At 40.7% G+C, this 16,322-nt stretch overlaps 1 protein-coding gene and 1 long non-coding RNA gene across 6 annotated transcripts in view; one reads left to right on the plus strand and one right to left on the minus strand.

Moving 5' to 3' along the window:
* Positions 1–2,874: 2,874 nt before the first annotated feature.
* LOC133484448 (uncharacterized) lies at positions 2,875–3,743 on the minus strand. Its single transcript, XR_009790397.1, has 3 exons — positions 3,666–3,743; positions 3,319–3,443; positions 2,875–2,988 (listed from the first exon to the last, which is right to left on the minus strand). It is a non-coding gene; the product is annotated as an uncharacterized LOC133484448 (long non-coding RNA).
* The window catches only part of fgf24 (fibroblast growth factor 24), a 59,272-nt gene continuing 45,865 nt past the window's right edge, over positions 2,916–16,322 (plus strand). For 2 of the 5 annotated variants that reach the window (XM_061786997.1, XM_061786999.1), the window contains exons 1-8: positions 2,917–3,059; positions 3,340–3,422; positions 4,094–4,213; positions 4,895–4,988; positions 5,878–5,969; positions 6,743–6,792; positions 6,871–6,931; positions 10,320–10,415. In XM_061786997.1, the coding sequence (XP_061642981.1) occupies positions 3,011–3,059; positions 3,340–3,422; positions 4,094–4,213; positions 4,895–4,988; positions 5,878–5,969; positions 6,743–6,792; positions 6,871–6,931; positions 10,320–10,415 (645 nt within the window). In that variant the 5' untranslated portion in view covers positions 2,917–3,010. Of the gene's footprint in view, positions 3,060–3,339; positions 3,423–4,093; positions 4,214–4,894; positions 4,989–5,877; positions 5,970–6,742; positions 6,793–6,870; positions 6,932–7,467; positions 7,549–8,548; positions 8,649–10,319; positions 10,416–10,864; positions 12,065–16,322 lie in introns of those variants that run through there. The other 3 variants (XM_061787002.1, XM_061787008.1, XM_061786998.1) reach the window with 3 other exon arrangements.

Below are 16,322 nucleotides of genomic sequence, written 5' to 3' on the forward strand. Positions count from 1 at the left end.
AGAGCGAGGTGATTTTCCAAAATATCCTTTTGATAATATTTTACTGTCAGGCCATGCAGACAGTTTAAACATATATGGAAAAAAATTGTGTTTGTGTGTTGTTGTTTTTTTAACAGCAAATTGTCCCTTTTACGTCTCTGAGAGTAGTAGTTGTCTTTGTGACTTGCAGACTGAGTTACTTACTGTAGAAGTAATAATGTGACTTAGATGTAATAATTGTGACCTTGTTTTGAATCTCCAGTTGAATATTAATAGATTTAAAAAAATAAAAATAAGCTCCTTGATACTTGATACTTGTTTTTTTTAATGAGGTGTTGTTTATATAACATTTCCATAAAGTAAATAATCATTTTTTGCATCGCTGTATAATCCATTCATTCATGCAAGTCAATATTTATTGAATTCAAACAACAATTGAATTGCTCGATACTCCTGTTTTCTACTAAATTAAGACATGTTTCTATAACAAATCCAAACAAGAACAAAAAAAGAAACCTTGTACAAACTGTTTATCCCACACTAATCCACATGTAAAAGGTGGGCTAATGTGTTGCTCTCAATGCAACATTTGCTACTTTATAGACAATGCAGAGCTTCATTGGGCTGTCTAAATAAAGCTGAGGCTTATCCTACATGTTTATTTAACTGCAGTTTGACCCGGCCCGCTGCCGCACCGCGTCACGCCATTCCCAGCTGTTGTGTGCAGCGACTGCCGTTTAGTCACGTATTAAAACTTCTGTCGGATTTCTTATTTATATACGCAATATGTACGAGTTGATGCACGCCAGCAGCGTCCCTGGTTTGATGAGGTTTCTAACAGCCCTTATTAAACCTTACTAAATGCACAGGCCATGTTTTAAGTCACATGTTAGCATTCCTAACTATCATAAGCCAACAAATGGTGTGTACGGTACCGTACAATAAAACCAAAGTAAATTAAAGCTACTTTTTCGAGACGACATATAGCGGATATGGCCTTAAAAAAAGCTTCGATTCACACTTCAGCATCCCCAGATTCATCTATTTGCAGAGTTTTTAATGTGTATTTGTTTATGTATTTATTGATTTATTGATGTATTTATTTATTTATTTTTTGTAGGGGGAAGCCCTAGCCCCGTTTTTCAGGGAAACCGCTAATTGGCAGTATTTTCCCGCTTATTCATGCTTTTTCCAGAAAATAATATTTTTCCAGTGGCAATTATAATGGCCATCAATTATTCACTTATTTTCGCTATTTGCGGTCTCTATCCCCTGCAAATAATGGGGGTCCACTGTATACAGTAGAGAGTACCACTTCAACATACTTCCTTGACACCAATTATTACTTTCCTATTAGCCAGGGCTTTGGCACCATCTTGCGGCAGCTTGGAGTATTACAGAAAAGAGTGTAAAAAACCGCAAATATGCTAATTTTTTAAGCGAATATCTGAGGTTAAGTTCCACACAAAAAAAAACAACGCAAATAGGTGAATTTGGGAATAGACAACTGCAAACAGGCAGGGGTTGACTGTCCTTGAAATGTATCTCAATTTCAGCCATTCCCCCCCCCCCCCCCCCCCCCCCCCCCAAAAAAAAAGGCGTTGAGTGAACTGCTGAAATGCAGATGTGCCTTCCCTTCAAAGTGTTCGGCCATGCGTGAAGACAAGTCATTCCTGTCAAGTCCAAATCGGCGCTTTTGGCCCCCGCATGTGAGTCAACACCTGCTGTGCAAACGCAGTGGCGTAAGGCTCGAAAGGTAACTGACAAGCCGTTCAACTGGCTGGCGTGTCACAATTTCACTCGGGGCGGGCACGGTTCGACGGCAATTAAAACATAAGAGAGGTCAAGGTGATTTTTGCATGCTCTGTTTAAGCAGAGTAATACAAAGACGTACAGTATGAGGTGATGAATAAGACAAACTGAGCATAAAAAAAAGAATTTGCACATGATTTATTTGCCGTCTGGCTCTCAGGACAACAGAGCCCATGCCATATCATACAATTGAATAATAATTAATAATAATAATTTCTCCTCTTCTCATGTTTTAAAATGTGATGTATCTCATTTTATTGTCTGTATTTTTTTTTAATAACCACAGTAATGCCTATTTGATGTAGTCCATACAAGCCACCTGGTATTAGTGAAGCGCTATTTCAAAAATAAATGTTGCAATTTGGGAATACACCAGATCAAGGGTGCGCAAACATTTGTGCTCAGGGGTCACATTTGATTTGGAAAACAAACAGGTCATTTATAGTCTCTGTCTAATCTGAGAAAAAAAGAAAAAAAAAACACGCACACAAACAGAAGGTGTATTTTAGTGTAGTTAATTTATCATGTTTTGCTATGTTGTTTGATTTTGATGATGCGGGAAATGTTAGTCCCTTTTCCACCAAACAGCCCAGGAACTTTGAGTTCCTGGTAGCGAAAGGTTCTTATGGCCTAAGTGGTTTGCGTCTCCACTGCACGTATTAGTTCAGTGTCGCTTATCCAAATGAAAGAGTTGTTCATTACTTACACTTGCTAGATCTAAATAATAATAATAATAATAATAATAATAATAGTTGCAGGCAAATCAATTTTTCAAGTTAGTCTTATTTTATCCATCCATCCATCTATCCATTTTCTGTACCGCTTATCCTCACTAACTTAATCTAAGTTTAAAATATATTTGATATCTTTAAAACCTAACCCTAATCCTTTCATTATCCAGGTAAGGCAAATTAGAAATGATTGTCATTTGCAATGCCAACCTGGTTGCAGATAGGGTCTCTGAACAACCGCCACCCCCACAATGGATGGAGTTGAATAAATACTATTTTGTCCATTTATTATTTATTTTTTTCCCTCAATCCACTTTACGACAGCGCTCTCTAGCGTTTATCCAGAGGAAAATGTACAATTTCTTTTGGCCCGCCTCCTCTGCGGTTCTATTGGCTGCAGCGTTTGGCGCCTTTGTCGCCCTCTGCGTCCTCTCCATTCGCTGGGCGACACGTCCGTCCGAGCGGCCTACGGAAGTACAACAATAAAGATGGAGGGCGATATTTCAGACATGAACAGACCTCAAATGTATTTATTTGGTGAGCTTTAGCCTTTAACAAACAATTAGTTGTTACGCATTTTCGACTCACACACGTAATTCGTTTAGCTAAAAGACGCTGGCTGTGTAACAGGTTCATTTAACCGCCCCAATTGTGCTCTTTTGTTAGCTCGCCGGGGATAGAGGATACAAAAATGGCAAACAGGCGTAGCTCAAGTTGCTCCACGTCTTTGTCGACTATTTTTTATTTTATTATTATTATTATTTATTTTTTGTATGCACACATGCATGTTCGTTACATGTCCCATGTCTTTGTCCAGGTTGCACCCTCAAATCGGACAAACGGGAGTACAAAGTTGACGTCGACGACGATGAAACGGAACAACAGCTGTCCCTCAAAGCGGTGAGGTGTCCATTTAAAAGTCTGTGGGAAAAAAAACGTTAAAAAAAAAATTGCGTTTGTTCACAATTTGTTGCCAGCAGTACTGTACACTCACATCGCCAACTTCTCTGTATTGGACGACAAGTGATCATGTTTAGCGTAGCTCTTGCTTATGTGCATTGGAAAATCAATGGGTAAAATTGCAATTTTTTTAAAAATGAGACATGTTCGTGCTTCCATTCATCCATTTTCTACACCGCTTACCCTCATTGAGTGAGCTGGAATCTATCCTGGCTGACCTTTGGCGAGAAGCAAAATAGACTCCGTATAGACAAATAACCGTTCACACTCACGTTCAAGGATTCAAGGACTTTAAAGTGTCATACCAACACATATTTAAAGATGATATGGCATGAAATTTGATACCGGAGGTCCCAGATTAGCCAATTAAGTCTCAATATTTTATTATCAATAAGTCTGTTATGTGTTCAACATAACAACCAACATCAGCTCAATCCCCAACATGCACAGATTTTAATTTCTCAGTCATCGGCGCCATCTGGTGGGGTTCACTGTACATAAAGAAATGCAACTAACTTTAATCGTAATTCCACCGAACTGTATTAGTAGCATAGCTATCTTGTTTTTACACTCTGAATGAAGTTGTACGCTGCACCCTGTTGCTGTTTCAGGCCTGCCTGGGAGCCGAGGCTGAGGACAAGTTCCACATGGTGGAGGTGGAGGCCCTCACTTACGATGGCAAGGCCACCAAAGTACCACTGGTTGTGCTGAAACCGTCCGTTCTGCCCTCTGTGAGTCAAAACCAGTCAGGAAATATACATTTGCAAGGCATTAAGCCTTTCTGCATGTTCGCCCTGTTGGGCCGCCATGAGTGAAGTGGTTGTCAGAACCGGTACTGGCCCAATATATGAATGATATAATATGTTAGGTTTTAGTGATTATTTCAAATTTAGTGTCTTAATACTATATTACTTAAGCCCCTTTAAGAAATGATTAATACAGTTGCATTTACTATGACTGACCTCACTAATATCAAGGCGTTGCTATTGGAAAAAATCAACATTAATGCTTTAAAAAAAAATCAATTACAAAATTATTCAATGGTTTACTTAGAACTGACATTCCAATCATAGAGATAAATAACCGCGACATACGGTATATATGGTATCTAGGATTTACACACATGGGTGTATGCCGATAAGTGTTACGACAGTAACGACACTCTGCTGTAAAGTGTCGTGGTGTTTTGGTGCACTTTGGCCAGTTTGCGGTGATCAATTTTGTGAGGTAAGAAACAGAAAACTTTTGGTAAAAACTTGGAATTTGTACTGGCCAGCATGTATAGGCCATCAGGTCACCGTTAACGTTGACTCCTGCATTTGGCATACATTTGTACGTGTGTGTGTGTGTGTGTGTGCGCTGAATCCTATTATGGAAACTCAATATGAATGAATTTTTTCCCCATTTTCTAGATGGGTTTAGGTGGATTCGAGATCACGCCGCCGGTTACATTACGTCTCCTGTCAGGTTCCGGACCGGTGCACATCAGCGGACAGCATTTTGTCAGTGAGTATTAACGAGCCAGCTCTTTTCATAATTCTATATCCAGTTTGAAAAATATGACTCAAGTGATGAAAATCAACTTGTTTGTTACTTCATGTCCTTTGATCAGACTAACTAAAAGGTGTGTCTCTATCATGCTCCACATTTGTTCAGTGTTTAAAAGTTGAGTCTTTTTATGCTATTTTTGGGGCTATTTTAACTTGCCATTCAGTTCTAAAAGTTTAAAAAACACACCAACAAACAGGGTCAGTGAACACAGCACATGAAATTCTTTCCAACAGCAAATACGAAGGGAAGCAATGTAGATGCAAGATGCTGCGTTTTATAGGAAACTTGGATAAAATGTATTGTTGAGGATGGGCAGCTCGATGGGTGTAGTGGTTAGCACATCTGTTTATCGTTTTGGGTTTGAGTGTCGGTTTCTCATTGTGCTTGTGTGGGTTTTCTGCGCATTCCAAAAACATGTTGGTTTCATTGACGTCTCTATGTCCATAGCTTTGAATGTGAGTGTTGAGTGTGAATGGTTGTTTGTCTATATTAGGGCTGTCACGATCGATTGTCCGTGTCCGTGTGAAACATTGGTTCTGGCGGCGCAGACATGGTTCCAGCGGAACTTTTGTTTGTTTGTTTGTTGGTCCCGGCGGAGCTTGCGTCGACCTATTTTAGAAGTCGACTTAGCTGAGGCCCCAATCCTAGTCTATATGTGCCTTGTGATTGGCTGGCGACCAGTCCGGGGTGTACCCTGCCTCTCCCCCAAAATCAGCTGGTTTAGGCTCCAGCTCACCTGCAAACCTGATTAGTACAGACGCAATGTTGAACATAGATGATGGATGGTCGAGGATATAAATCTGAATATAACCTAACTTGTTTTTTTGTTTGTTTTTTTTTAAAGGTGTAAAGGATTCAGACAATGAAGAGGAAGAACACAACACGTCGCCGGTGAAGCGTCCCGCTGGCCTGATGTTGGAGAAAAAGGCTTCACTGGTAGCTCTCTCAATGAATTTTTTTTTTTCAGTGGTTAATCTTCGAAAACAGGGTACAAACATACCGATGTGATTCCAAACCACTTGAGAGATCACCAGGTGTGCAGCGGGATATTATCCAGTCCCCCCCACCCGCCCCAATTTCATTTTCATGAAAACTATTATTTATTTGCTACAAATAATGTGCCATTGTTCTATGTATCGATCTACGGCAGTGGCTTATTAGTGACAGGCAGAACAATGAAATGCTCTTCCACTAGATGGCAGAAGGTACAATTAACCTGTGTATCCACCTGTTGCCATGCACGTAAATGTGATCGTCGGTAAATAAGGATCGTCAGTGTTGAGCAGGTGTAACGTTTATGATTGTTTTTTTTTTCCGGATGGATTATCTTTTCTGAGCAGATTGGGGAGGGAAAAAATGCTCTTTACACACTCCACAACACGGGATAATCTTTGAGAGACAGTAATTGGGCCGTTGCTGACTTTAATCAGAAATGGGGAATCGGACTCAAAATCAGCCCGATGATGGCTATGTGTGTACCCCGCTTAAACACTTTGTTTTTATCTCATCTTCTATTTGTTACGTACAACTAAATGTTAGGCTATTTTCAAGCTGAAGTTTGTCGAATGTGTATTACAGTGAGCATGCTTTGCCATGTGAGCTGTCCCAAATAAAATTGCTCGCTAATTATTGTACTATGCATATCAATATTTCAAGTCATGTGCAAAAACTCTAAATCTGTGTTTGCGTCATTTTAATTTGTTTTGCAGAAAAAGCTAAAGATGGACTCTGATGAAGACAGCGACGAGGATGATGACGAGTACGGTTATGTCTGATTTCTATTTTATCAGTCAGCCATCAGCCTCAAGCATAATTTTATTTTTGTATTCATTTGTAGTGATGATGATGATGAAGACAGTGATGAAAATGAAGCCACACCCCAGAAGACCGTCAAAAAAGTAAGCCTGGTCTATTTGTTGAAGTTTTTTATTTGTTTTATTTTTTTTAATGAATAATCATTCATGATTTGTTGCATCATGCCGTATCACGAACGCATCACAGCATGAATTAAACAAAGCTGCATGTGTCCAAATGGACTGTTAGTCCTTGTTAGTCCACTGGGTGTCAGCATAGGCAGACGCTTGCACACAAATCCATTTCTTCCCTCAAGTCCTTCTGTTTCCAGCATCGTTTAAACTCCCACAGACTGTATGTATCCCGTGGCAACATTTCATTTGCCTCCAGCACCACCTCCCACCCCTGCACCCAGTGACCGGCCACCTTTTTCCCCCCCCGCTGTGCAAGGCAAAAACATGGAACTTTTTCATCCTGTTCTCTCTTGCGCCCACCTGTTTTCGCCGTGTAAAACACAGGGTGTGTGGATTTCTCCTCTCTAATCTACGGGAATTCTCACTGTCTCAGCGGTGGGACGGCACTATTTCATGCCTTCAACTCCAACTTTACGCACACATGTATGCATTATTTTTACATACAGGTATTTGCAGTAAGTGCACATTAATCTATACCAGCAAGATGCAGTGGAACCAACAAAGCTGAACACCGATTGACTTCCAAGGTATTAAATTATGACTCACACTTGAATAAAAATATTATTTTTTTTTTGAGCCATGCACCTCTTTCTTATACAATGTCCCAAAAAGCCTGTTTTGTGTTTTTAAATAATCGTTTGTAACTGTATTTTTATATAAATCACACTTTGAAAATTTTTGTTTTTTAAAATCTACATACCTCCTAAAAATGGTAAATGTTTTAGTTTTATATTTAATCGTTCATTTATTCTTTTTATGTAAATCGCTCTTTGGGAAAAATAGTGTTGTTGTACTGCAGCCTTTCCCAAAACCTTTAAGCACCACACCTCCAACTTTAGCGCATCTCCTAGAAAAATGTTAAAAAGGATGTTTTTGATTTAATTTATTTTTATTATTTTATTTTTAATGGTCATACTTAACCTTTTTATTATTTTTTGTGTAATTAACCCTTTGGGAAAAAGGACAATTTAACGTCATTGTGATGCGACGAAAGTCATGGTGAGATATAAAGCCATCATGATGAATTATAAAGTCATCATTATGAGTTTTAATCTTGTCACGATGAGATATCAAGTCATCAGAATGATGAATGATCATCATGAGAATGATCATGAGAATTCAACGAAATCTAAAGATGTCATGATTAGATTTAAAGTCAACAATTGACGTGAGGATCCCGGTTATAATAAAACTCAACAATTGACGAGAGCGTATCCTTGCGTAGCAACCGAATCCCGTTTGACCGACGGTCGTCGATTGTTGACGTTTTACGGTAACTCTCCGTTAGCCGGGATCCTCTCATCAATTGTTGACTTGAAATCTCATCATAATGACTTTAAATTTCATCCTGACAACTTTATATCTCATCATGATGACTTAAAACGGCATCCTGTCGACTTTAAATGTCTTCATGACGACTTTAAATCACGTCTCAGTCCCCCGCCCCTCTCTCTCTCTCTCTCTCATTAGGTGACCCTATCCTAATACGCCGTTGTACATTTTTAACTCTTTCACTTATTTTTCTAGAAATCAGAAGCCATGCACTGCCTTCAACGTGCCGACTCAGTTGGCGCACCCGGTCTCCCCTGTACACAGCCTTAATAAAGTCATATATTAAAGAAAAAAATAGTGTAAATGTGTAATTATTAGACCAAATGGTCATCACACTTGTCACAACGCAATCCCTGAAGGGCGCTCTCGCACTTCTTCCTCTCCGTTTCCTGAGCTGAAGTATCGTGAGATTTGCTGACGTCACACGCGATGATTGACTGAACTCCGTTATGGTTTTTGCTGCATATTCTTTCTGAACGTTTTAGCTTTAACTCCAAATTGTTGCACTTTGTGGGTTCCACTGTTCATATTTGCATTGTCTTAACACGCGTAGGTTTACTTTTTACTTTGCACACACACACTTTTTTTTTGTGGTGCAACCGTGCATATCTTTGTCCCTCTGTCATCCCACTGTTAATATGATTGCCCTTTTTTTTTTTTTAAATTGTCTCTCGTGCCATTTCAGCTCCGCACCTGGCCATCACCTTTGAACAAGTCTCACATATCTCCGTAATCACTTTCAAGTGTGTGTGTGTGTGCGTGTGCGTGTGTGTCTCAGCCCAATTTTGGTGTGTGATTCCTCCTCGCTTTGACAAAAACACACGGGTCGAGTAAGAAACGGTGCCAGGGCGAGAGATCAAAGCGAGGCAGATGCGCATACCTGCGACGTGAGCGCCGATCCTCGCCTCGGGGTCAGATGACAGCTGAGCACGTCTGTCACCTGTTGATTTATTCCGTTGTCTTCTCCCTCCTCCGTAACCTTAGCCCACATATTCACACTCCTTGTCCACATGACCATGGCGTGAGATGGAAGTGATTAGCGAGGAAGGCATTCTGATGTCTTTCTTTATGGGTGAAACTGCATGTAAGTGTTGACATTTATCAATCAGGGAGTCTTGTTGATCCTTAAAAAGTTAGTTTTTCCAAAACAAAGGCCTTATTCAAACTTAAAAATGACACTTAACTACAAGGAACTTAATAGGTCAAGTGTAAAAAGCCCAATGCGTTTACACAACAGAAAACTAATAAAAACTGGAGCCTTTTGGAAATGTTTAAGATACAGGCAGCAATGTTGTTGGCTAGAGTAGCGACACCCAAGATATAGCGCTATGTTAAGCATTATAAGCACAGAGGTCCGACATTACCGTTTTGGTTGTGTTCTGACTGCTGTTAAAAGCTCTTTGACTCTTACTGCACGCATTGTTCCCTCGTCAATAGTGAAAGATGACAGGTCTGTTGCCGTGACTGAAGCATCTCTTGCGCTTCTCATCTCGTCATGTTCAAAACGTCTCGTAAACGCTGTCACTTGATCTTTCCAGAGGTATTGCTTCGGGAAATGACACGTGTAATGGTCTTGTAGTCGTTATGTCAAGACGGGCAATTACACTTGCAACCCGCTCCGAGGGGAGGAAAGGATTGGTGTTCAGGAAATGTGAGTTATTAGATAATCGTGCAGGTGAAATCTATCAATAGAAACCTAATTGGAAGGCCTCCGGCATGTAGGGAGGCAACTGACGTGCCTATTATCGGACATTGTGCTAATTTGTTGTCTTTCTGCTTTTTAGAATATTTCTTAATTCAAAAATTAGATGCAAGATTAATTGATGCATTTTTTGGGTCATTTTTATGCACACATTTTAGTTCAAATATATTGAACGATCATTCCACAGCCTTCATAGTTTCTCCCGTGCGGTTATGATGTGTCTGTATGTATGTCCGCATGTATCAATTTTGACATTTTTCGTAGGGCCCAGAAACATTGAAGAAGGCCAACAAGAGTCTGATGAAACAAAACGGCCCTGCAGCGACCCCATCAGGATCCGGGGTTAGACAACAGATTAAGGTATAGCAAGTCTTGTTTGTTTAACAATGTGCCCTTTTAGGTGTGGGGGTACACTACTCAGCTACTACCTAATGAAACGGTGTAGGAGTATTAGTGTAGCGAGTAACAAGTAGGAGTATAACTGTGTATTACTGTATCGCAGCTTTGATTGATAACACATTAACTTAATGAGCAAAAACTCCTGCCCTAGTAGCAGCTCTACAACATGTCTGTTTTGTTTTGTTGATGTAAACTGATTGCTTTGGCCTCTGTTTTTCAATGACCAACTGCTTTCATAGATTTTGATTGATTCCAAATAGACTGGATGAAAATCAGTCTTGCCTTCCTTGTGCTCTGGAATGTGATAAGCACATTGCAATTCGCTCTACCTGACAGTAAAATTCTATGGTGGAATGTCTTGGACGGCCGCCTCTCAAAGCCCAAATCTTGAACTCTGCTTCTCTCTTAAGCAAACACACCTGACCTCTAAAATGGTTTCCTGGGGCAAGGTTTAAACCCGTGACCCTGTGTCCCGACCTCGCCGGCTTGGGTTGCAGCCACCTTTTGATGCCCCCCGCCAGCCCACACGGCAACATGCAACACCAAGGGAATACAAATTGGCCTGCTTCTCCACACGTTTCACATAGCATTTGATCAAATGGCTTTGACAGGAACAAAGATAAGGCAGTACCACCACAAAGACAATACAACCAGGCCAATTGCTGCTTATCTGACCTCTTGCAAGATTGTGATTTGTGTGTAACACCAAAAACACAACTCCCATGGTAAGGAAAATGGGGCTTTTGCACTGCAGGAACTAGGAATTCTGTTTATTTGGATTGCAGGAGCAAGAGAGTTTGCCCTATTGCTACCAAATTTTAACAACATATAGCAGACAGATGGGTGGCAGTTTTTGCAAAAGCCATTTATCAACAACACCCACAAACGCCACCGGCTTCTCTGGGCCCGAGCTCATCTAAGTTGGACTGATGCAAAGTGGAAAAGTGTTCTGTGGTCCGACGAGTCCACACTTCAGATTGTTTTTGGAAATTGTGGACGTCGTGTCCTCCGGGCCAAAGAGGAAAAGAAACATCCGGACTGTTATGGACACAAAGTTCAAAAGCCAGCATCTGTGATGGTATGGGGCTGTGTTCGTGCCAACGGCATGGGTAACTTACACATCTGTGAAGGCACCATTAATGCTGAAAGGTACATACAGGTTTTGGAGAAACACGTGCTGCCATCCAAGCAACGTCTTTTTCATGGATGCCCATGCTTATTTCAGCAAGACAATGCCAAACCACATTCTGCACGTGTTACAACAGGGTGGCTTCGTAGTAAAAGAGTGCGGCTACTAGACTGGCCTGCCTGCAGTCCAGACCGGTCTCCCATTGAAAATGTGTGGCGCATTATGAAGCGTAAAATACGACAACGGAGACCCCGGACTGTTGAACAGATGAAGCTGTACATCAAGCAAGAATGGGAAATAATTCAACAATTAGTGTCCTCAGTTCCCAAACTTTTATTGAATGTTGTTAAAAGAAAAGGTGATGTAACACAGTGGTAAAAATGACCCTGTCCAAGCTTTTTTGGAACGTGTTTTAGCCATAAAATTCTAAGTTAATGTTTATTTGCTAAAAACAATAAAGTTTATCATTTTGAACATTGAATATCTTGTCTTTGTAGTGTATTCAATGAAATAAAGGTTGAACATGATTTGCAAATCATTGTATTGTTTTTATTTGTTTAACACAACGTCTCAACTTCATTGGAATTGGGATTGTACCAAGAACTAAAAGTTCTGGTAATTTTGGTACAAAAGCGCCTAAATTGATTCTCCAAGGAAAGTTGGCAGTCTTGCTCTGTTGGAAAGTGCCACCTGGATTCTTCTGAAAGTTCAACCCCTGAAGCTAATTTCAGTTATCAACATGTAATTTAGTAGGCATGTCTGTTTTGAGTACACCAACAAAAAATTTTCAAGAACCCATGCCTGAAGAAAAAATGGAATGTTTGCCATTTTGGTTTGAAGCCGCTATTTTTAGGGTCGTTTAAAAACGAATTTGGTCACGTGTTTTTTTTCATTGCTTCCAAATTTGAACCATGAATGAATGAAATGAATGGTAATGCCATTAATCCATTCCAGCCCCCCACCCCCCCCCCAAAAAAAATATTTGTAACATTTATTAATGAGGAAAAAAAGCCCTCTTAATATTGTACATTTATAAAAACATAATTAAATTATTTCCATTTTCTAGACCGCTTATCCTGACGAGGGTCGCGAGCGTGCTGGAGCCTATCCCAGCTATCTCCGGGCGAGAGGCGGGGTACACCCTGAACTGGTCGCCAGCCAGTCGCAGACTATTCATAACATAATTAAATAGGATGTAAAGAAATACACATTTTGTGCATCATGATTAATTCACTGTGATTGTACGGCTCCTTTTGTTGTGTGCTCCTTGACCACGAGGGAGCAGTGTAATAAAGACTTGTATATACTGTACACTGAGACAGAGGAGACGTCACAACTCCGCAGTCATCTGCAGTAGTATTCGTCATTTTCCGCAGAGGACTCTAATAGAGTCAATGCCTGTGACTATTGTTGTAGTGCCTATTGTCATGTGTTGCTCCACCGTTTGTGTTCATATAGCTGTTGCTTCAAGGGTTTTCATTATACCACGCACCACACATTTGAAGACACTCTTCTTGAAATCCTCCAACGATGAGCTGACAGGTTGCCGAAACCGTCCGACCAGTTTGAATTTGTGTCTTGTGGAGCTTGGCCTGTTTCCGTCGCCTCTCTTGTACCCAACAACTGTTCCCTCTTGACAACCTCTTCACACCCCTCGCTTCCTGGACACACCTTCTCCCAATTGCTCTCATTACCAGTGTTTGATGTCTGGTGCAGCTTGCGCTTCCAGATGCCCCCGAGGAGCGAGGAAGAGGGCGTGGATGTCTGTTTTTTCTCTCCTAAACGCAGGTGACTGGTCATTAGATCGCCTCGTCAGATCTACTGCCAGTACTGCAGTTCTCACCTCTCGCGGCCCAGCGTGTCGCTGCACCTTCTTGCGTAACTGGGCTTGTCATGAGACTCAACAAAGTCGCGCCGATCCAAAGTCAATTTATCTTCCAGCTGGTTTTCTTTAGATTGATGAGTTTGGAGAAGTTGTGCCTTCAAGCAGACGTCAGAGTTGTAAAGTTGTTAACCACTTTGCTCAGACTTATCCCAGAGGATGAGTCATTGTTTTTAGCAGCTGATTGACATGTGTTAAAACAGGTGCCTATCTGGATAGCATTAAGTATAAAGATATTTTTTTATGTGGGTATGACTCGTCAGATTGGAACTAATGTGCATGAGAACCTTCAAAAAGACCAACCCATTGAGTGACATACATGACCCCCGTATCCAGAAACATTACATGACGACATTATGACAAAAAGACGAGTCGGCGCCTGCACTACCAAGGAATATTTGTAAGAGCCAACTTCTAAGTTGGTTTAATGCGACATTTATACTGAAGACCTTAATGTATTAAACCAGCACATCCTGACTGTTTAGTGGGACCTTGTTCTATGGACACCGATAAGATCGGCAACCTGTTTATATGTGTCCTTTTGAAGATTTTCACCCATGTTGCCCATACCTGTTTGAAGCATGAATCATTAAATACTACATTTTTAAATCCAAACAAGTCAGACCTGCGTCCCTGAATAGATTGGAGCAGAGGTTTTGAAATGAACAGATCGTAAATCCACTAAATTATGTATTCACAGCTATTGATTGCCAGGTATGCTTTGTCTCTTGCTGGGGGTGCTTTTAGCCTTCTATTTGCGAATGATTGTGGGTTGTTCTTGTTGATTGAAGTCTATGTGAACATGCTCACAGCGAGATTAAGAGAACCAGGGTTGAGTTAACAGACTACTTATCGGTAATTGTGGTTGCTCGGTCATGTTGAGCCAGATCCCTTCAAGACGTCGTGTCTTTGCGGAGCTCTCATCATCGCGCAGCCCCCCCCCCCCCCCCCCCCCCCGCCCCCCCTTCCTCCCCGGGGCAAACTTGATGAGCGAAGGTGTTGCAAAAACATGTGTTTGCTTTGGATTGAAGACGACAGATTGCGTCAAATGAGAGTGTGCTTGTGATTAAGTTTCATGTCTTGTGGCATCTGTAATCAGCGTCTGGGCCAGATGAAAAAGCTTGTGTGTTTATCAGCTGTTTCAGGTCCACAGCTGGCCTTTGGTGCTGGCTTATGCGGAGAGCTGCCTGTAAATAATAAATGTAGTGGATTTGGCTGGCCAGCAGCCAGCAGCATATGTGTTCTTTGTCTGTAGTGGTGGGGTGCATGTGCGCGAAGTTTTTCTTTCTTTTTTTTCTTTCTCCGACCTTTTGATGTATGCTGTAAAATACATGGAGAAGGGCACAGATGACTTTATTTTTTTAAACATTGACTAATCTCGAGAATATGATCTCTTATCATATTCTTAAGAGAAGTCAATGTTTTCAACTATACAAATGTCTTTCCTTAATTCTCAAAGACAGACATTGCTGTCTCGGACAAATGACGTGACAGTTTTGCACAATTCAGGAGAACCAAGTCTGACATTGGATCTCCCTTTTAAGCACCGATCGCTAGCCTGCACACTTTGATCAAATTCAGCATATTTCTCTAAACAGTCCACGTGCCGTCAAGTGGGATGAGAATAATATCAGGTGTTTGCACTCTCCGCTCTGGCTCTGACAATGACAGAAAAAAACATATTTGACAGAGAAAGACAGCGGTGTTACAGCCAGTCAGGGAGAGTTTTCTTCTCAACCAAAACCCAATAACAGTTCAAGCCATACTATTTCTGAGTTGTATACAATTCAAGCAAATAGTTACTTTATTATTAGGACTCATTTGTTCAACTTCACATGCAATGTTTTAAGTTTTGTTAAAAACAATTAGTAATTGTTCATGTATAATACGCAGAGCTGTCAAGTACAAATACTTTGTTACCTTACTTGAGTAGAAATTTTGTGTATCCGTACTTTACTGGAGTATTTTTTTTTCAGCCTACTTTTCACTTCTAACCCTTACATTTTCACGCAAATATGTGTACTTTCTACTCCTTAAACTTAAAAGAAAAAGCCTTGTTCTATTGCATTTTGGATTGTGTTCATTCCAGCTTGTCACTGTTCAAAAACACATCCCAAAAAATCCTATATGGATGAAACATGCGAGGATTGGGATTTTGATGGTGGTCGGATGAGAAGTATAAAAATTCATGCCAACACCCTTATTGGTTTGTACGTGATGCTTCGCACCGGCACATGGCAGGTCAGGTAACAAAGAAAAATCGTCACACTAGGACATAAAAAGCAGACGTATAGGCCTGAGATGTCAGCGGCGGAGAACTCGACCTAAAAGTCCCAGCCGATTACCAGCAGCGAGGAGGGTGATAGCCAGAAAGGCCAGCCAACCCTGGTACATACCTGGAAAAAATTTCCAAATCTGTAAAGACAAATACCACCAGCTAATGGCTTTCAAAAACTCGCCATCTAATTTGAAAAAGCATATTGAGGTAAGATGAAAGTTTGTCGAAAGGGTATGAGACTCTATATTCGACTTTTCGTTGGTTATTGACAAAATGTTATAGTACATAAAAGTACATTTTCTATGTTTGCTATGGCTGGGTAATAGGCTGTGATTCAACATTGCTAGTTCGTTTGGTGGACTCTGTGTGCATATATTCAGCTGAAAGAGGTAGCCTTCAACGTAACTTTTTCATATAACATTATAGTCATTGTGGCCTTTAGAATAATGCTTTTTTGAGGAGGCGGGGTATTGCACAATAGGCCCATGTGACACGGCCTAAGCTTTTGTCCTTATTGGAATTTCTTTTTTTGGAAAATGTGTTTTATGTGAAATCCGATCAGTGGCACAAAATGGTTGG

Source organism: Phyllopteryx taeniolatus, chromosome 10 (genome assembly GCF_024500385.1).
Source record: "Phyllopteryx taeniolatus isolate TA_2022b chromosome 10, UOR_Ptae_1.2, whole genome shotgun sequence".
NCBI lineage: Eukaryota > Metazoa > Chordata > Actinopteri > Syngnathiformes > Syngnathidae > Phyllopteryx > Phyllopteryx taeniolatus.